This window comes from Oncorhynchus clarkii, chromosome 1, assembly GCF_045791955.1.
Source record: "Oncorhynchus clarkii lewisi isolate Uvic-CL-2024 chromosome 1, UVic_Ocla_1.0, whole genome shotgun sequence".
Classification (NCBI taxonomy): domain Eukaryota; kingdom Metazoa; phylum Chordata; class Actinopteri; order Salmoniformes; family Salmonidae; genus Oncorhynchus; species Oncorhynchus clarkii.
This window is the reverse complement of record NC_092147.1, coordinates 87,130,075-87,147,728: the sequence shown is the minus strand read 5'-3', so window position 1 is coordinate 87,147,728 and position 17,654 is coordinate 87,130,075. Positions and strand designations below refer to the sequence as shown.

Here is a 17,654-nt window from a genome sequence, read left to right as displayed (position 1 = left end):
TGTTAACCTCATGTGAAATAGTTTGTGTCTGTTATAGTAACGTGAAATAGTTTGTGTCTGTTATAGTAACGTGAAATAGTTTGTGTCTGTTATAGTAACGTGAAATAGTTTGTGTCTGTTATAGTAACGTGAAATAGTTTGTGTCTGTTATAGTAACGTGCTGTTAACCTCATGTGAAATAGTTTGTGTCTGTTATAGTAACGTGAAATAGTTTGTGTCTGTTATAGTAACGTGAAATAGTTTGTGTCTGTTATAGTAACGTGCTGTTAACCTCATGTGAAATAGTTTGTGTCTGTTATAATAATGTGCTGTTAAACTCATGTGAAATAGTTTGTGTCTGTTATAGTAACGTGCTGTTAAACTCATGTGAAATAGTTTGTGTCTGTTATAATAATGTGCTGTTAACCTCATGTGAAATATTTTGTGTCTGTTATAGTAACGTGAAATAGTTTGTGTCTGTTATAGTAACGTGCTGTTAACCTCATGTGAAATAGTTTGTGTCTGTTATAATAATGTGCTGTTAAACTCATGTGAAATAGTTTGTGTCTGTTATAGTAACGTGCTGTTAAACTCATGTGAAATAGTTTGTGTCTGTTATAATAATGTGCTGTTAACCTCATGTGAAATAGTTTGTGTCTGTTATAGTAATGTGCTGTTAACCTCATGTGAAATAGTTTGTGTCTGTTATAATAATGTGAAATAGTTTGTGTCTGTTATAGTAACGTGCTGTTAAACTCATGTGAAATAGTTTGTGTCTGTTATAGTAATGTGCTGTTAACCTCATGTGAAATAGTTTGTGTCTGTTATAGTAACGTGAAATAGTTTGTGTCTGTTATAGTAACGTGAAATAGTTTGTGTCTGTTATAGTAACGTGAAATAGTTTGTGTCTGTTATAGTAACGTGAAATAGTTTGTGTCTGTTATAGTAACGTGCTGTTAACCTCATGTGAAATAGTTTGTGTCTGTTATAGTAACGTGAAATAGTTTGTGTCTGTTATAGTAACGTGAAATAGTTTGTGTCTGTTATAGTAACGTGCTGTTAACCTCATGTGAAATAGTTTGTGTCTGTTATAATAATGTGCTGTTAAACTCATGTGAAATAGTTTGTGTCTGTTATAGTAACGTGCTGTTAAACTCATGTGAAATAGTTTGTGTCTGTTATAATAATGTGCTGTTAACCTCATGTGAAATATTTTGTGTCTGTTATAGTAACGTGAAATAGTTTGTGTCTGTTATAGTAACGTGCTGTTAACCTCATGTGAAATAGTTTGTGTCTGTTATAATAATGTGCTGTTAAACTCATGTGAAATAGTTTGTGTCTGTTATAGTAACGTGCTGTTAAACTCATGTGAAATAGTTTGTGTCTGTTATAATAATGTGCTGTTAACCTCATGTGAAATAGTTTGTGTCTGTTATAGTAACGTGAAATAGTTTGTGTCTGTTATAGTAATGTGCTGTTAACCTCATGTGAAATAGTTTGTGTCTGTTATAGTAATGTGCTGTTAACCTCATGTGAAATAGTTTGTGTCTGTTATAATAATGTGCTGTTAACCTCATGTGAAATAGTTTGTGTCTGTTATAGTAACGTGCTGTTAACCTCATGTGAAATAGTTTGTGTCTGTTATAGTAACGTGCTGTTAACCTCATGTGAAATAGTTTGTGTCTGTTATAGTAACGTGAAATAGTTTGTGTCTGTTATAGTAACGTGAAATAGTTTGTGTCTGTTATAGTAACGTGCTGTTAACCTCATGTGAAATAGTTTGTGTCTGTTATAGTAACGTGCTGTTAAACTCATGCGAAATAGTTTGTGTCTGTTATAGTAACGTGCTGTTAAACTCATGTGAAATAGTTTGTGTCTGTTATAGTAACGTGCTGTTAAACTCATGTGAAATAGTTTGTGTCTGTTATAATAATGTGCTGTTAAACTCATGTGAAATAGTTTGTGTCTGTTATAATAATGTGCTGTTAAACTCATGTGAAATAGTTTGTGTCTGTTATAGTAACGTGCTGTTAAACTCATGTGAAATAGTTTGTGTCTGTTATAGTAACGTGCTGTTAACCTCATGTGAAATAGTTTGTGTCTGTTATAGTAACGTGCTGTTAAACTCATGTGAAATAGTTTGTGTCTGTTATAGTAACGTGCTGTTAAACTCATGTGAAATAGTTTGTGTCTGTTATAGTAATGTGCTGTTAACCTCATGTGAAATAGTTTGTGTCTGTTATAGTAACGTGAAATAGTTTGTGTCTGTTATAGTAATGTGCTGTTAAACTCATGTGAAATAGTTTGTGTCTGTGAATGTACCCTCCTGTGAACAAAAATTTCCTTGGAAGAGAACTAAACTAGTCTGTTCTGTTCTGCAGTTTGGACAAAGCTCTTCACTCTGCTGGCATCAGTTCTGGCTTCATGGTGTTTGGCACCAACCTGACCAACCCTCTGAATGAACTCCTGCTGACTCTACAGCCTGTGAGTACTGTTTGTGTGTCTGTGTGTAGATGAATGCACTTACTGTAAGTCGCTCTGAATAAGAACGTCTGCTAAATGACAAAACGGTTAAGTGTTTGTGTGTGTATATGTGTATGCCATGTGTGTCTGCGCGCAGCCTGGGAGTATACTGAAGCCCTCTTTCCTTAAAGTGGGATAATGTTCCATGCCTTTGGCCTCAGTGGGATAATGTTCCATGCCGTTGGCCTCAGTGGGATAATGTTCCATGCTGTTGGCCTCAGTGGGATAATGTGCCATGCCGTTGGCCTCAGTGGGATAATGTTCCATGCCGTTGACCTCAGTGGGATAATGTTCCATTCCGTTGGCCTCAGTGGGATGATGTTCCTTGTCGTTAGCCTCAGTGGGATAATGTTCCATGCCGTTGGCCTCAGTGGGATAATGTTCCATGTCGTTGACCTCAGTGGGATAATGTTCCATGCCGTTGGCCTCAGTGGGATAATGTTCCATGCCGTTGACCTCAGTGGGATAATGTTCCATGTCGTTGACCTCAGTGGGATAATGTTCATGTCGTTGACCTCAGTGGGATAGTGTTCCTTGACGTTGGCCTCAGTGGGATAATGTTCCTTGTCGTTGGCCTCAGTGGGATAATGTTCCATGTCGTTGACCTCAGTGGGATAATGTTCCCATGTCGTTGGCCTCAGTGGGATAATGTTCCTTGTCGTTGGCCTCAGTGGGATAATGTTCCTATGTCGTTGACCTCAGTGGGATAATGTTCCCATGTCGTTGACCTCAGTGGGATAATGTTCCATGTCGTTGACCTCAGTGGGATAATGTTCCCATGTCGTTGACCTCAGTGGGATCATGTTCCATGTCATTGACCTCAGTGGGATAATGTTCCATGTCGTTGGCCTCAGTGGGATAATGTGCCATGTCGTTGACCTCAGTGGGATAATGTTCCATGTCGTTGACCTCAGTGGGATAATGTTCCATGTCATTGACCTCAGTGGGATAATGTTCCATGCTGTTGGCCTCAGTGGGATAATGTTCATAATTTTAACTTTTAGATATTACTTTATCAGAAGTGTGGAATGGTAAGTTGGCTCGGTAGAGATTTAAATGAGTAGTTCAATGTAGTTTACTTTAATTTGATGTTAGTAGTGGAATGGTAAGTGTTCCGGTGCCTTGGTATATAATCGCTCCATTGCCACCCTTCGTCATCGTTGTCAAATCAGCTAATTAGATCAAGAAGTACTAGAGAAAGAATGAGTCCCAAATGGCACTCCATTCCCTATATAGTGCACTACTTTTGACAAGATCCCTATGGGCCCAGGTTAAAAGTAGTGCACTATATATGGAATAAGGCGCCATTTTGGGACACAGCCAGAGAGAAGTCCTGGCCGTTGATTTCTGCAATTAGAGTAGGATACTTTAATTAAAATATATTATTCCCCTAGGACCCATGGTGAAGGAGAATAATCACCACATTACTGGAGGATTCATAATGTCTTCTCTGTGATGTGAATGACCAAAACCCTGGGTTCCTAATCCCTACATAGCGCACTACTTTTGAGAGATAGAGAGAGAGTTGTTGACATTATATAGAACATAGGCTGCTATTTGAGATCATCCAGACCCTGATTGGCTTGTAGGAGGATATGATGATGGGAATTGTAAAGGTCACAGTGTATCCTACTATTTAAAATGCATGTCAAGCCCAGTCGGAGTTATGAGTGTAAAGCTGCCAAAGTGCCAGGCATTAACATTTCCTCCACAGTGTCGTGCAGCCAAAGCAACTTATTGGACAGTCCTTTTCCCTCAGCATGACTTTCAAAGGGTTTTCAAAAACTTTTAAATATATTAGTTTTTGAGCGACCCACTGAAGCGAACACACAGCTAGACACACACACACACACACACACCTACAGTTTCTCAATATGTATACTACCATGCTCCATACTACCATGCTCCATACTTTCATGCTCTGAGTGCATTCTCTGAAGACGTTCTCTTGAGTACGTTCCTGTATTACCTCACGCCGAGCAGCACTCCCCCTACTGTATTACCTCACGCTGAGCAGCACTCCCTCTACTGTATTACCTCACGCTGAGCAGCACTCCCCCTACTGTATTATCTCACACTGAGCAGCACTCCCCCTACTGTATTACCTCACACTGAGCAGCACTCCCCCTACTGTATTACCTCACACTGAGCAGCACTCCCCCTACTGTATTACCTCACGCTGAGCAGCACTCCCCCTACTGTATTATCTCACGCTGAGCAGCACTCCCCCTACTGTATTACCTCACACTGAGCAGCACTCCCCCTACTGTATTACCTCACACTGAGCAGCACTCCCCCTACTGTATTACCTCACGCTGAGCAGCACTCCCCCTACTGTATTACCTCACGCTGAGCAGCACTACCCCTACTGTATTATCTCACACTGAGCAGCACTCCCCCTACTGTATTACCTCACACTGAGCAGCACTCCCCCTACTGTATTACCTCACGCTGAGCAGCACTCCCCCTACTGTATTATCTCACGCTGAGCAGCACTTCCGGCGCCGACAGAGATGGCCGCCTCGCTTCGCGTTCCTAGGAAACTATGCAGTTTTTTGTTTTTTTACGTGTTATTTCTTACATTAGTACCCCAGGTCATCTTAGGTTTCATTACATACAGTCGAGAAGAACTACTGAATATAAGATCAGCATCAACTCACCATCAGTACGACCAAGAATATGTTTTTCGCGACGCGGATCCTGTGTTCTGCCTTACAAACAGGACAACGGAGTGGATCCTATGCAGCGACCCAAAAAAACGACTCCGAAAGAGAGGGAAACGAGGCGGTCTTCTGGTCAGACTCCGGAGACGGGCACAGCGCCCACCACTCCCTAGCATTCTTCTTGCCAATGTCCAGTCTCTTGACAACAAGGTTGATGAAATCCGAGCAAGGGTAGCATTCCAGAGGGACATCAGAGACTGTAACGTTCTTTGCTTCACGGAAACGTGGCTTACTGGAGAGACGCTATCCGAAGCGGTGCAGCCAACAGGTTTCTCCACGCATCGCGCAGACAGGAAAAAACATCTTTCTGGTAAAAAGAGGGGCGGGGGCGTATGCCTTATGACTAACGTGACATGGTGCGATGAAAGAAACATACAGGAACTCAAATCCTTCTGTTCACCTGATTTAGAATTCCTCACAATCAAATGTAGACCGCATTATCTACCAAGAGAATTCTCTTCGATTATAATCACAGCCGTATATATCCCCCCCCAAGCAGACACATCGATGGCTCTGAACGAACTTTATTTAACTCTCTGCAAACTGGAAACAATTTATCCGGAGGCTGCATTCATTGTAGCTGGGGATTTTAACAAGGCTAATCTGAAAACAAGACTCCCCAAATTTTATCAGCATATCGATTGCGCAACCAGGGGAGGAAAGACCTTGGACCATTGTTACTCTAACTTCCGCGACGCATATAAGGCCCTGCCCCGCCCCCCTTTCGGAAAAGCTGACCACGACTCCATTTTGTTGATCCCTGCCTACAGACAGAAACTAAAACAAGAGGCTCCCACGCTGAGGTCTGTCCAACGCTGGTCCGACCAAGCTGACTCCACACTCCAAGACTGCTTCCATCACGTGGACTGGGAGATGTTTCGTATTGCGTCAGATAACAACATTGACGAATACGCTGATTCGGTGTGCGAGTTCATTAGAACGTGCGTTGAAGATGTCGTTCCCATAGCAACGATTAAAACATTCCCTAACCAGAAACCGTGGATTGATGGCAGCATTCGTGTGAAACTGAAAGCGCGAACCACTGCTTTTAATCAGGGCAAGGTGTCTGGTAACATGACCGAATACAAACAGTGCAGCTATTCCCTCCGCAAGGCTATCAAACAAGCTAAGCGCCAGTACAGAGACAAAGTAGAATCTCAATTCAACGGCTCAGACACAAGAGGCATGTGGCAGGGTCTACAGTCAATCACGGACTACAGGAAGAAACCCAGCCCAGTCACGGACCAGGATGTCTTGCTCCCAGGCAGACTAAATAACTTTTTTGCCCGCTTTGAGGACAATACAGTGCCACTGACACGGCCTGCAACGAAAACATGCGGTCTCTCCTTCACTGCAGCCGAGGTGAGTAAGACATTTAAACGTGTTAACCCTCGCAAGGCTGCAGGCCCAGATGGCATCCCCAGCCGCGCCCTCAGAGCATGCGCAGACCAGCTGGCCGGTGTGTTTACGGACATATTCAATCAATCCCTATACCAGTCTGCTGTTCCCACATGCTTCAAGAGGGCCACCATTGTTCCTGTTCCCAAGAAAGCTAAGGTAACTGAGCTAAATGACTACCGCCCCGTAGCACTCACATCCGTCATCATGAAGTGCTTTGAGAGACTAGTCAAGGACCATATCACCTCCACCCTACCTGACACCCTAGACCCACTCCAATTTGCTTACCGCCCAAATAGGTCCACAGACGATGCAATCTCAACCACACTGCACACTGCCCTAACCCATCTGGACAAGAGGAATACCTATGTGAGAATGCTGTTCATCGACTACAGCTCGGCATTCAACACCATAGTACCCTCCAAGCTCGTCATCAAGCTCGAGACCCTGGGTCTCGACCCCGCCCTGTGCAACTGGGTACTGGACTTCCTGACGGGCCGCCCCCAGGTGGTGAGGGTAGGCAACAACATCTCCTCCCCGCTGATCCTCAACACTGGGGCCCCACAAGGTTGCGTTCTGAGCCCTCTCCTGTACTCCCTGTTCACCCACGACTGCGTGGCCACGCACGCCTCCAACTCAATCATCAAGTTTGCGGACGACACAACAGTGGTAGGCTTGATTACCAACAACGATGAGACGGCCTACAGGGAGGAGGTGAGGGCCCTCGGAGTGTGGTGTCAGGAAAACAACCTCACACTCAACGTCAACAAAACTAAGGAGATGATTGTGGACTTCAGGAAACAGCAGAGGGAACACCCCCCTATCCACATCGATGGAACAGTAGTGGAGAGGGTAGCAAGTTTTAAGTTCCTCGGCATACACATCACAGACAAACTGAATTGGTCCACTCACACAGACAGCATCGTGAAGAAGGCGCAGCAGCGCCTCTTCAACCTCAGGAGGCTGAAGAAATTCGGCTTGTCACCAAAAGCACTCACAAACTTCTACAGATGCACAATCGAGAGCATCCTGGCGGGCTGTATCACCGCCTGGTATGGCAACTGCACCGCCCTCAACCGTAAGGCTCTCCAGAGGGTAGTGAGGTCTGCACAACGCATCACCGGGGGCAAACTACCTGCCCTCCAGGACACCTACACCACCCGATGTCACAGGAAGGCCATAAAGATCATCAAGGACATCAACCACCCGAGCCACTGCCTGTTCACCCCGCTATCATCCAGAAGGCGAGGTCAGTACAGGTGCATCAAAGCTGGGACCGAGAGACTGAAAAACAGCTTCTATCTCAAGGCCATCAGACTGTTAAACAGCCACCACTAACACTGAGTGGCTGCTGCCAACACACTGACACTGACTCAACTCCAGCCACTTTAATAATGGGAATTGATGGGAAATGATGTAAATATATCACTAGCCACTTTAAACAATGCTACCTTATATAAATGTTACTTACCCTACATTATTCATCTCATATGCATACGTATATACTGTACTCTATATCATCGACGGTATCCTTATGTAATACATGTATCACTAGCCACTTTATACTATACTATGCCACTTTGTTTACATACTCATCTCATTTGTACATACTGTACCCGATACCATCTACTGTATCTTGCCTATGCTGCTCTGTACCATCACTCATTCATATATCCTTATGTACATATTCTTTATCCCCTTACACTGTGTACAAGACAGTAGTTTTGGAATTGTTAGTTAGATTACTTGTTATTACTGCATTGTCGGAACTAGAAGCACAAGCATTTCGCTACACTCGCATTAACATCTGCTAACCATGTGTATGTGACAAATAAAATTTGATTTGATTTGATTTGTATTACCTCACACTGAGCAGCACTCCCCCTACTGTATTACCTCACGCCGAGCAGCACTCCCCCTACTGTATTACCTCACGTCGAGCAGCACTCCCCCTACTGTATTATCTCACACTGAGCAGCACTCCCCCTACTGTATTACCTCACGCTGAGCAGCAATCCCCCTACTGTATTACCTCACACTGAGCAGCACTACCCCTACTGTATTACCTCACGCTGAGCAGCACTCCCCCTACTGTATTACCTCACGTCGAGCAGCACTCCCCCTACTGTATTATCTCACACTGAGCAGCACTCCCCCTACTGTATTACCTCACGCTGAGCAGCACTCCCTCTACTGTATTACCTCACGCTGAGCAGCACTCCCCCTACTGTATTATCTCACACTGAGCAGCACTCCCCCTACTGTATTACCTCACACTGAGCAGCACTCCCCCTACTGTATTACCTCACACTGAGCAGCACTCCCCCTACTGTATTACCTCACGCTGAGCAGCACTCCCCCTACTGTATTATCTCACGCTGAGCAGCACTCCCCCTACTGTATTACCTCACACTGAGCAGCACTCCCCCTACTGTATTACCTCACACTGAGCAGCACTCCCCCTACTGTATTACCTCACGCTGAGCAGCACTCCCCCTACTGTATTACCTCACGCTGAGCAGCACTACCCCTACTGTATTATCTCACACTGAGCAGCACTCCCCCTACTGTATTACCTCACACTGAGCAGCACTCCCCCTACTGTATTACCTCACGCTGAGCAGCACTCCCCCTACTGTATTATCTCACGCTGAGCAGCACTCCCCCTACTGTATTACCTCACACTGAGCAGCACTCCCCCTACTGTATTACCTCACGCCGAGCAGCACTCCCCCTACTGTATTACCTCACGTCGAGCAGCACTCCCCCTACTGTATTATCTCACACTGAGCAGCACTCCCCCTACTGTATTACCTCACACTGAGCAGCACTCCCCCTACTGTATTACCTCACGCTGAGCAGCACTCCCCCTACTGTATTACCTCACGTCGAGCAGCACTCCCCCTACTGTATTATCTCACACTGAGCAGCACTCCCCCTACTGTATTACCTCACGCTGAGCAGCACTCCCCCTACTGTATTACCTCACGTCGAGCAGTACTCCCCCTACTGTATTACCTCACACTGAGCAGCACTCCCCCTACTGTATTACCTCACACTGAGCAGCACTACCCCTACTGTATTACCTCACGCTGAGCAGCACTCCCCCTACTGTATTACCTCACGTCGAGCAGCACTCCCCCTACTGTATTATCTCACACTGAGCAGCACTCCCCCTACTGTATTACCTCACGCTGAGCAGCAATCCCCCTACTGTATTACCTCACACTGAGCAGCACTCCCCCTACTGTATTACCTCACGCTGAGCAGCACTCCCCCTACTGTATTACCTCACGCTGAGCAGCACTCCCCCTACTGTATTACCTCACGCTGAGCAGCACTCCCTGAACTGTATTACCTCACGCTGAGCAGCACTCCCCCTACTGTATTACCTTAACACTGAGCAGCACTCCCCCTACTGTATTACCTCACGCTGAGCAGCACTCCCCCTATGCATGGTAAATGCCAATTCTTCGTCTGTAGCTAACAGTACTAGTAGCTAGTTAGCCCTATTGACTTAGGCTTGCGACCTATGCACACTACAGTGGGTATTGTAGGCAAGTAAACATTCCAAAATTAACACTGCATGTATTTATTAACGTATCAAGATAAGATATGGTAGTCAGGCAACATATGACATGTTAATAGGAAATGTTACAATCCAAAGTCTGAGTTTATTTTGCCATTGATTTAAAAAAAATAAATGCAGTAATTTTCTACGTGGCTGCGTCCTATTTCTTTGCATACTCTCCGTTGAAGCTTGCATGGATGGATGCTTCAAAATATGTACAAACGGAGTACACATCAGAGAAGTGCCCTCCGTGCTCCGTTTCACATACTTTGATTTGGACTCCTACTTTGACCGTCCCATGCAACAATTTGCGTGCTCAGAGCCCTGTAGTATACGTTTGGAGAAACACCACTAGACACACATACACACCTCGCATTTCAACACTCTCCATTGTCTTGACTACATCCTTTGAGGATTAATGGGCCAGGACAGAGTGTTACAGTATAGCAGACTACTACCAGGACAGAGTGTTACAGACCAGCAGACTACCACCAGGACAGAGTGTTACAGTATAGCAGACTACTACCAGGACAGAGTGTTACAGTATAGCAGACTACTACCAGGACAGAGTGTTACAGTATAGCAGACTACTACCAGGACAGAGTGTTACAGACCAGCAGACTACTACCAGGACAGAGTGTTACAGACCAGCAGACTACTACCAGGACAGAGTGTTACAGACCAGCAGACTACTACCAGGACAGAGTGTTACAGACCAGCAGACTACTACCAGGACAGAGTGTTACAGTATAGCAGATTACTACCAGGACAGAGTGTTACAGACCAGCAGACTACTACCAGGACAGAGTGTTACAGTGTAGCAGACTACTACCAGGACAGAGTGTTACAGTATAGCAGACTACTACCAGGACAGAGTGTTACAGTATAGCAGACTACTACCAGAACAGAGTGTTACAGACCAGCAGACTACTACCAGGACAGAGTGTTACAGACCAGCAGACTACTACCAGGACAGAGTGTTACAGACCAGCAGACTACTACCAGGACAGAGTGTTACAGACCAGCAGACTACTACCAGGACAGAGTGTTACAGACCAGCAGACTACTACCAGGACAGAGTGTTACAGACCAGCAGACTACTGATGCTAATTGCCCCATCTCAAAACAGCTCTGTGTGTGTGTGGATATTGGAATGATTACACACTGTCTCTCTGTATCTCTCACACTCTCTGTCTCTCTCTCTGTCTCTCTCTCTGTCTCTCTCTCTCTGTCTCTCTCTCTCTGTCTCTCTCTCTCTGTCTCTCTCTGTCTCTGTCTCTGTCTCTCTCTGTCTCTTTCTCTCTCTCTGTCTCTCTCTCTGTCTCTCTGTCTGTCTCTCTCTCTGTCTCTCTCTCTCTGTCTCTCTCTCTCTGTCTCTCTCTCTCTCTCTGTCTCTCTCTCTCTCTGTCTCTCTCTCTCTGTCTCTCTCTCTCTGTCTCTCTCTCTCTGTCTCTGTCTGTCTCTTTCTCTCTCTCTGTCTCTCTCTCTGTCTCTCTCTGTGTATCTAACCTTTGACCTGATGTCTCCCAGGTGTTCCCGTTGGATTATGTCCTGATCACTGTCATCACCATGTACTTTGTGTTCACCTCCATGGCCGGCATCAGGAACTTGGGCATCTGGTTCTTCTGGATACGGGTCAGGACAGCTCCCCCCCCCCCACACACACACACACACACCTAGGCACACACACACACACACTCGCCCTTTCATAGAGTATTCACAATAATTCACATAATAGAAGATTTGTATCATTATGTCTCATCTCATTGCTACATCTATGTGTGGTAGATGAACCTGCTTTTGCTGTTTCTCCATGATTATCAAATCAAATCAAATGTATTTATATAGCCCTTCGTACATCAGCTGATATCTCAAAGTGCTGTACAGAAACCCAGCCTAAAACCCCAAACATCAAGCAATGCAGGTGTCTGCATTATCTTTCAGACGTATCTATAACTGCATGGTTCCTGTCTCTATCACCTCCTAGGAGACATGCTCTATTGTTTTTAACTAGCTGGAAGACATACTAATCTAACTGACAGCAGACATACTATTTATAACTGCATGTTTCCTGTCTCTATCACTTCCTAGAAGACATTCTCTATTGTTTTTAACTAGCTGGAATACATACTAATCTAACTGACAGCAGACATAATCACCTAACTGACAACAGACATAATCACTTAACTGACAGCAGACATAATCACCTAACTGACAACAGACATTATCACTTAACTGACAGCAGACATAATCACCTAACTTACAACAGACACTATCACCTAACTGACAGCAGACATAATCACCTAACTGACAACAGACATTATCACTTAACTGACAGCAGACATAATCACCTAACTGACAACAGACATTATCACTTAACTGACAGCAGACGTAATCACCTAAGTGACAACAGACATTATCACTTAACTGACAGCAGACATAATCACCTAACTGACAACAGACAGTATCACTTAACTGACAGCAGACATAATCACCTAACTGACAACAGACATTATCACTTAACTGACAGCAGACGTAATCACCTAACTGACTGCAGACGTAATCACCTAACTGACAACAGAGGTAATCACCTAACTGACACTAGACATTATCACTTAACTGACAGCAGACATACTAATCTAACTGAACTGTGTTGTCTGACAGCAGACATACTAATCTAACTGAACTGTGTTGTCTGACAGCAGACATACTAATCTAACTGAACTGTGTTGTCTGACAGCAGACATACTAATCTAACTGAACTGTGTTGTCTGACAGCAGACATACTAATCTAACTGAACTGTGTTGTCTGACAGCAGACATACTAATCTAACTGAACTGTGTTGTCTGACAGCAGACATACTAATCTAACTGAACTGTGTTGTCTGACAGCTGTACAAGATCAGACCCAAGAGAACCCGTCCCCAGGCCCTCCTCTTCCTCTGCATGATTCTACTGCTGATTGTCCTTCACACCAGCTTCATGATCTACAGCCTGGCCCCGCAGTACGTCATGTACGGGAGCCAGAACTACCTGCTGCAGGTGACCCCAGGCTGGGTGTGTGGGGGAGGGCTGGGTGTGTCTGGGGATGGGGTATGTGTGTGTGTGTGTGTCTGGGCGGTCTGGGGTGGGGTGGAGGGGGTGGGGGTGTGTCTGGGGGGGGGGGGGGTCAATCAATCAATCAAATGTATTTATAAAGCCCTTCTTACATCAGCTGATGTCACAAAGTGCTGTACAGAAACCCAGCCTAAAATCCCAAACAGCAAGCAATGCAGGTGTAGAAGCACGATGGCTAGGAAAAACTCCCTAGAAAGCCCAGAACCGAGGAAGAAACCTAGAGAGGAACCAGGTTATGGGGGGTGGCCTGTCCTCTTTTGGCTGTGCCGGGTGGAGATTATACCAGAACATGGCCAAGATGTTAAAATGTTCATAGATGACCAGCAGGGTCAAATAATAATAATCACAATGGTTGTAGAGGGTGCAACAAGTCAGCACCTCAGGAGTAAATGTCAGTTGGCTTTTCAGGGCCGATCATTCAGAGTATCTCTACCGCTCCTGCTGTCTCTAGAGAGTTGAAAACAGCAGGTCTGGGACAGATAGCACGTCCGGTGAACAGGTCAGGGTTCCATAGCCGCAGGCAGAACAGTTGAATCTGGAGCAGCAGCACGACTAGGTGGACTTGGGACAGCAAGGAGTCATCATGCCAGGTAGTCCTGAGGCATGGTCCTAGGACTCAGGTCCTCTGAGACAGTAAAAGAAAGAGAGAAAAAGAAAGAGAGAATTAGAGAGAGCATACTTAAATTCACACAGGACACCGGATAAGACAGGAGAAATACTCCAGATATAACAGACTGACCCTAGCCCCCCGACACAAACTACTGCAGAGTAAATATTGGAGGCTGAGGCAGTAGGAGTTGGTAGACACTGTGGCCCCGTCCGACGATACCCCCGGACAGGGCCAAACAGGCAGGATATAACCCCACCCACTTTGCCAAAGCACAGCCCCCACACCACTAGAGGGATATCTTCAACCACCAACTTACCATCCTGAGAAAATGGCCGAGTATAGCCCACAAAGATCTCCGCCACGGCACAACCCAAGGGGGGGCGCCAACCCTGACAGGATGACCACATCAGTGACTCAACCCACTCAAGTGACGCACCCCTGCTAGGGACGGCATGGAAGAGCACCAGTAAGCCAGTGACTCAGCCCCTGTAATAGGGTTAGAGGCAGAGAATCCCAGTGGAGAGGGGGGAACCGGCCAGGCAGAGGCAGCAAGGGCGGTTCGTTGCTCCAGTGCCTTTCCGTTCACCTTCACACTCCTGGGCCAGACTACACTCAATCATAGGACCTACTGAAGAGATGAGTCTTCAATAAAGACTTAAAAGTTGAGACCAAGTCTGCGTCTCTCACATGGGTAGGCAGACCATTCCACAAAAATTTTGCCCATGTAATTCTTTGTAGGTTAGCAGTAAAACCTTGAAATCAGCCCTTGCCTTAACAGGAAGCCAGTGTAGAGAGGCTAGCACTGGAGTAATATGATCAAATGTTTTGGTTCTAGTCAAGATTCTAGCAGCCGTGTTTAGCATTAACTGAAGTTTATTTAGTGCTTTATCCAGGTAGCCGGATAGTAGAGCCGGAAAGTAGAGCATTGCAGTAGTTTAACCTAGAAATGACAAAAGCATGGATGAACTTTTCTGCATAATTTTTGGACAGAAAGTTTCTGATTTTTACAATGTTACGTAGATGGAAAAAAGCTGTCCTTGAAACAGTCTTGATATGTTCTTCAAAAGGTTGAGAGTGTCTGGGGGGGAGGGGTCATATCTTGTGTAAAAAAGCAAGTCATTAATAATGTTAGAACTCTAAGCAAAGATATTTTAATGAGTGCAAATCCACATCACAAACACACACCAATACTGTTCACCCCTATACCCAGCCTCATTCATCATCTCTCTCTCTGTCCTTAATACCATTGTCTCCTTCTGATCCATTGGAACAGGGAACCAGGGGATTTATAACTTAAACCCTGCTATAACATTCTTCCATTTGGGTATCACTGTCAATTTGGGTGGATTATATCTAACAAACTGAAGGAGTGAGGAGTAAGGGTTCCATCCTCCTGAATCTTCCTGAAGGAGAGGAGGGTTCCATCCTCCTGAAGGAGTGAGGGTTCCATCCTCCTGAAGGAGTGATGGTTCCATCCTCCTGAATCCTCGTGAAGGAGTGAGGGTTCCATCCTCCTGATGGAGTGAGGGTTTCATCCTCCTGACTCCTCCTGAAGGAGAGTGGGTTCCATCCTCCTGACTCCTCCTAAAGGAGTGAGGGTTCCATCCTCCTGAATCCTCCTAAAGGAGTGAGGGTTCCATCCTCCTGAATCCTCCTAAAGGAGTGAGGGTTCCATCCTCCTGAATCCTCCTAAAGGAGTGAGGGTTCCATCCTCCTGAATCCTCCTAAAGGAGTGAGGGTTCCATCCTCCTGAATCCCCCTAAAGGAGTGAGGGTTCCATCCTCCTGAATCCCCCTAAAGGAGAGTGGGTTCCATCCTCCTGAATCCCCCTAAAGGAGTGAGGGTTCCATCCTCCTGACTCCTCCTAAAGGAGTGAGGGTTCCATCCTCCTGAATCCTCCTAAAGGAGTGAGGGTTCCATCCTCCTGAATCCTCCTAAAAGAGTGAGGGTTCCATCCTCCTGAATCCTCCTGAAGGGGTAAGGTTTACATCCTCCCAAATCCTCCTGAAGGAGTGAGGGTTCCATCCTCCTGAATCCTCCTAAAGGCTTTGGTTCATGATTGGTTGGAGGATAAACATGTGCTTTTAAATGTAAATGGCAGCACAACAAAATATGATAACGAACAGTTATTATATTAGCTACATTAGTTGCATTAGTGCATTAGCTGCCTTAGCCTCATTAGCTACATTAGCCTCATTAGCTACATTAGCTGCCTTAGCCTCATTAGCTACATTAGCTGTCTTAGGCTCATTAGCCACATTAGCCTCATTAGCTACCTTAGCTGCCTTAGCTACACACCTTGGTGGAACACAATGATGGCCATACATGTTTTATTTTCTGGATTGCAGTTGAGTTGAATGGAAAACTGTGTACGCTTAGTTAGTTTAAGTGCACATCCTTCATATTATAGCAAACAAACAGTACTGGATACTTTGTTTGCTATGGACAAGAGAAACATGCCTCTTTTTGTGTGTGTGTTTGATCAGAGCCCGATGCCACCAGAGAATAATACCACTTGGACTACCAAGACCTGTGATGCCGACGCACCTCAAGGTAAGACTGCCAGCTACACACACACACACACACACACACACACGAAGACTATCTCTAGCAGTACAGCAAGATGCTATATTTTTTCCATACGTAGAGACCTACCAGTCCATCAGAGGAAAGAAGACTCGGGATAAAGAAGGAAGCGTGTAATATATAATGAACACATTAGAATATATGTTCAATGTTTAATATCTCACAAAAGGGCTACATCCCAAATGGCACCCTATTCCCTATTTAGTGCACTACTTTCTACCATGGGCCTTGGTCAAAAGTATTGCACTAAATAATGACTGGGGTGGCATTTTGGACACAGACAAAGAGATGGTGGTGTAGAGGCGAGTTATCCTCATGCCCAACAGTGGTACACAAGACCTTCTTTGGTATCATTCATTATTCAACCAAGATGAATTAATGTCAAGGACAAGCATTTACTGATGGATTACATGGCCTCCTAGCCTCCTCAATAGTTACTACGGTGAAGTCAGCCATGCAGACACAAACGGGAATATGCATCATTCCTATTCCAGCGAGCTGGATCACATGCATTTATTCATCCTGCCTAATGCTCGAGGCAGAGCGGGCCTGTCTTAGATAGTGTATGTTTCCCAAATGGCACCCTATTCCTTATGTAGTGCACTACATTAGACTGAGAGCCTTATCAAAAGGACTGCACTATATAGGGCAGGGGTATTCAACTCTTACCCTACGAGGTCCGGAGCCTGCAGGGTTTTCTGTTCTACCTGATAATGAATTGCACCCACCTGGTGTCCCAGGTCTAAATCAGTCCCTGTGTTTTCCACGTTTGGGAGGAAGTGCTCAGGGACGAAGGTGGCTCAGAGGGAGAGATGTGGGGATACAGTACTTCAGAGAAGTTGGAGTTGTAAGGTGGCTCAGAGGGAGAGATGTGGGGATACAGTACTTCAGAGAAGTTGGAGTTGTAAGGTGGCTCAGAGGGAGAGATGTGGAGATACAGTACTTCAGAGAAGTTGGAGTTGTAAGGTGGCTCAGAGGGAGAGATGTGGGGATACAGTACTTCAGAGAAGTTGGAGTTGTAAGGTGGCTCAGAGGGAGAGATGTGGGGATACAGTACTTCAGAGAAGTTGGAGTTGTAAGGTGGCTCAGAGGGAGAGATGTGGAGATACAGTACTTCAGAGAAGTTGGAGTTGTAAGGTGGCTCAGA

General features: G+C 45.3%; 1 protein-coding gene across 1 annotated transcript in view; it reads left to right on the top strand.

Annotated features, from left to right (window-relative positions):
- Window positions 1-17,654, top strand: part of LOC139413616 (lysosomal cobalamin transport escort protein LMBD1-like) — a 132,135-nt gene that overhangs the window by 73,289 nt on the left and 41,192 nt on the right. Inside the window, exons 9-12 of the mRNA XM_071161225.1 lie at window positions 2,361-2,463; window positions 11,725-11,829; window positions 13,087-13,236; window positions 16,408-16,474. Of these exons, the coding sequence (XP_071017326.1) occupies window positions 2,361-2,463; window positions 11,725-11,829; window positions 13,087-13,236; window positions 16,408-16,474 (425 nt within the window). The remainder of the gene's footprint in view (window positions 1-2,360; window positions 2,464-11,724; window positions 11,830-13,086; window positions 13,237-16,407; window positions 16,475-17,654) is intronic.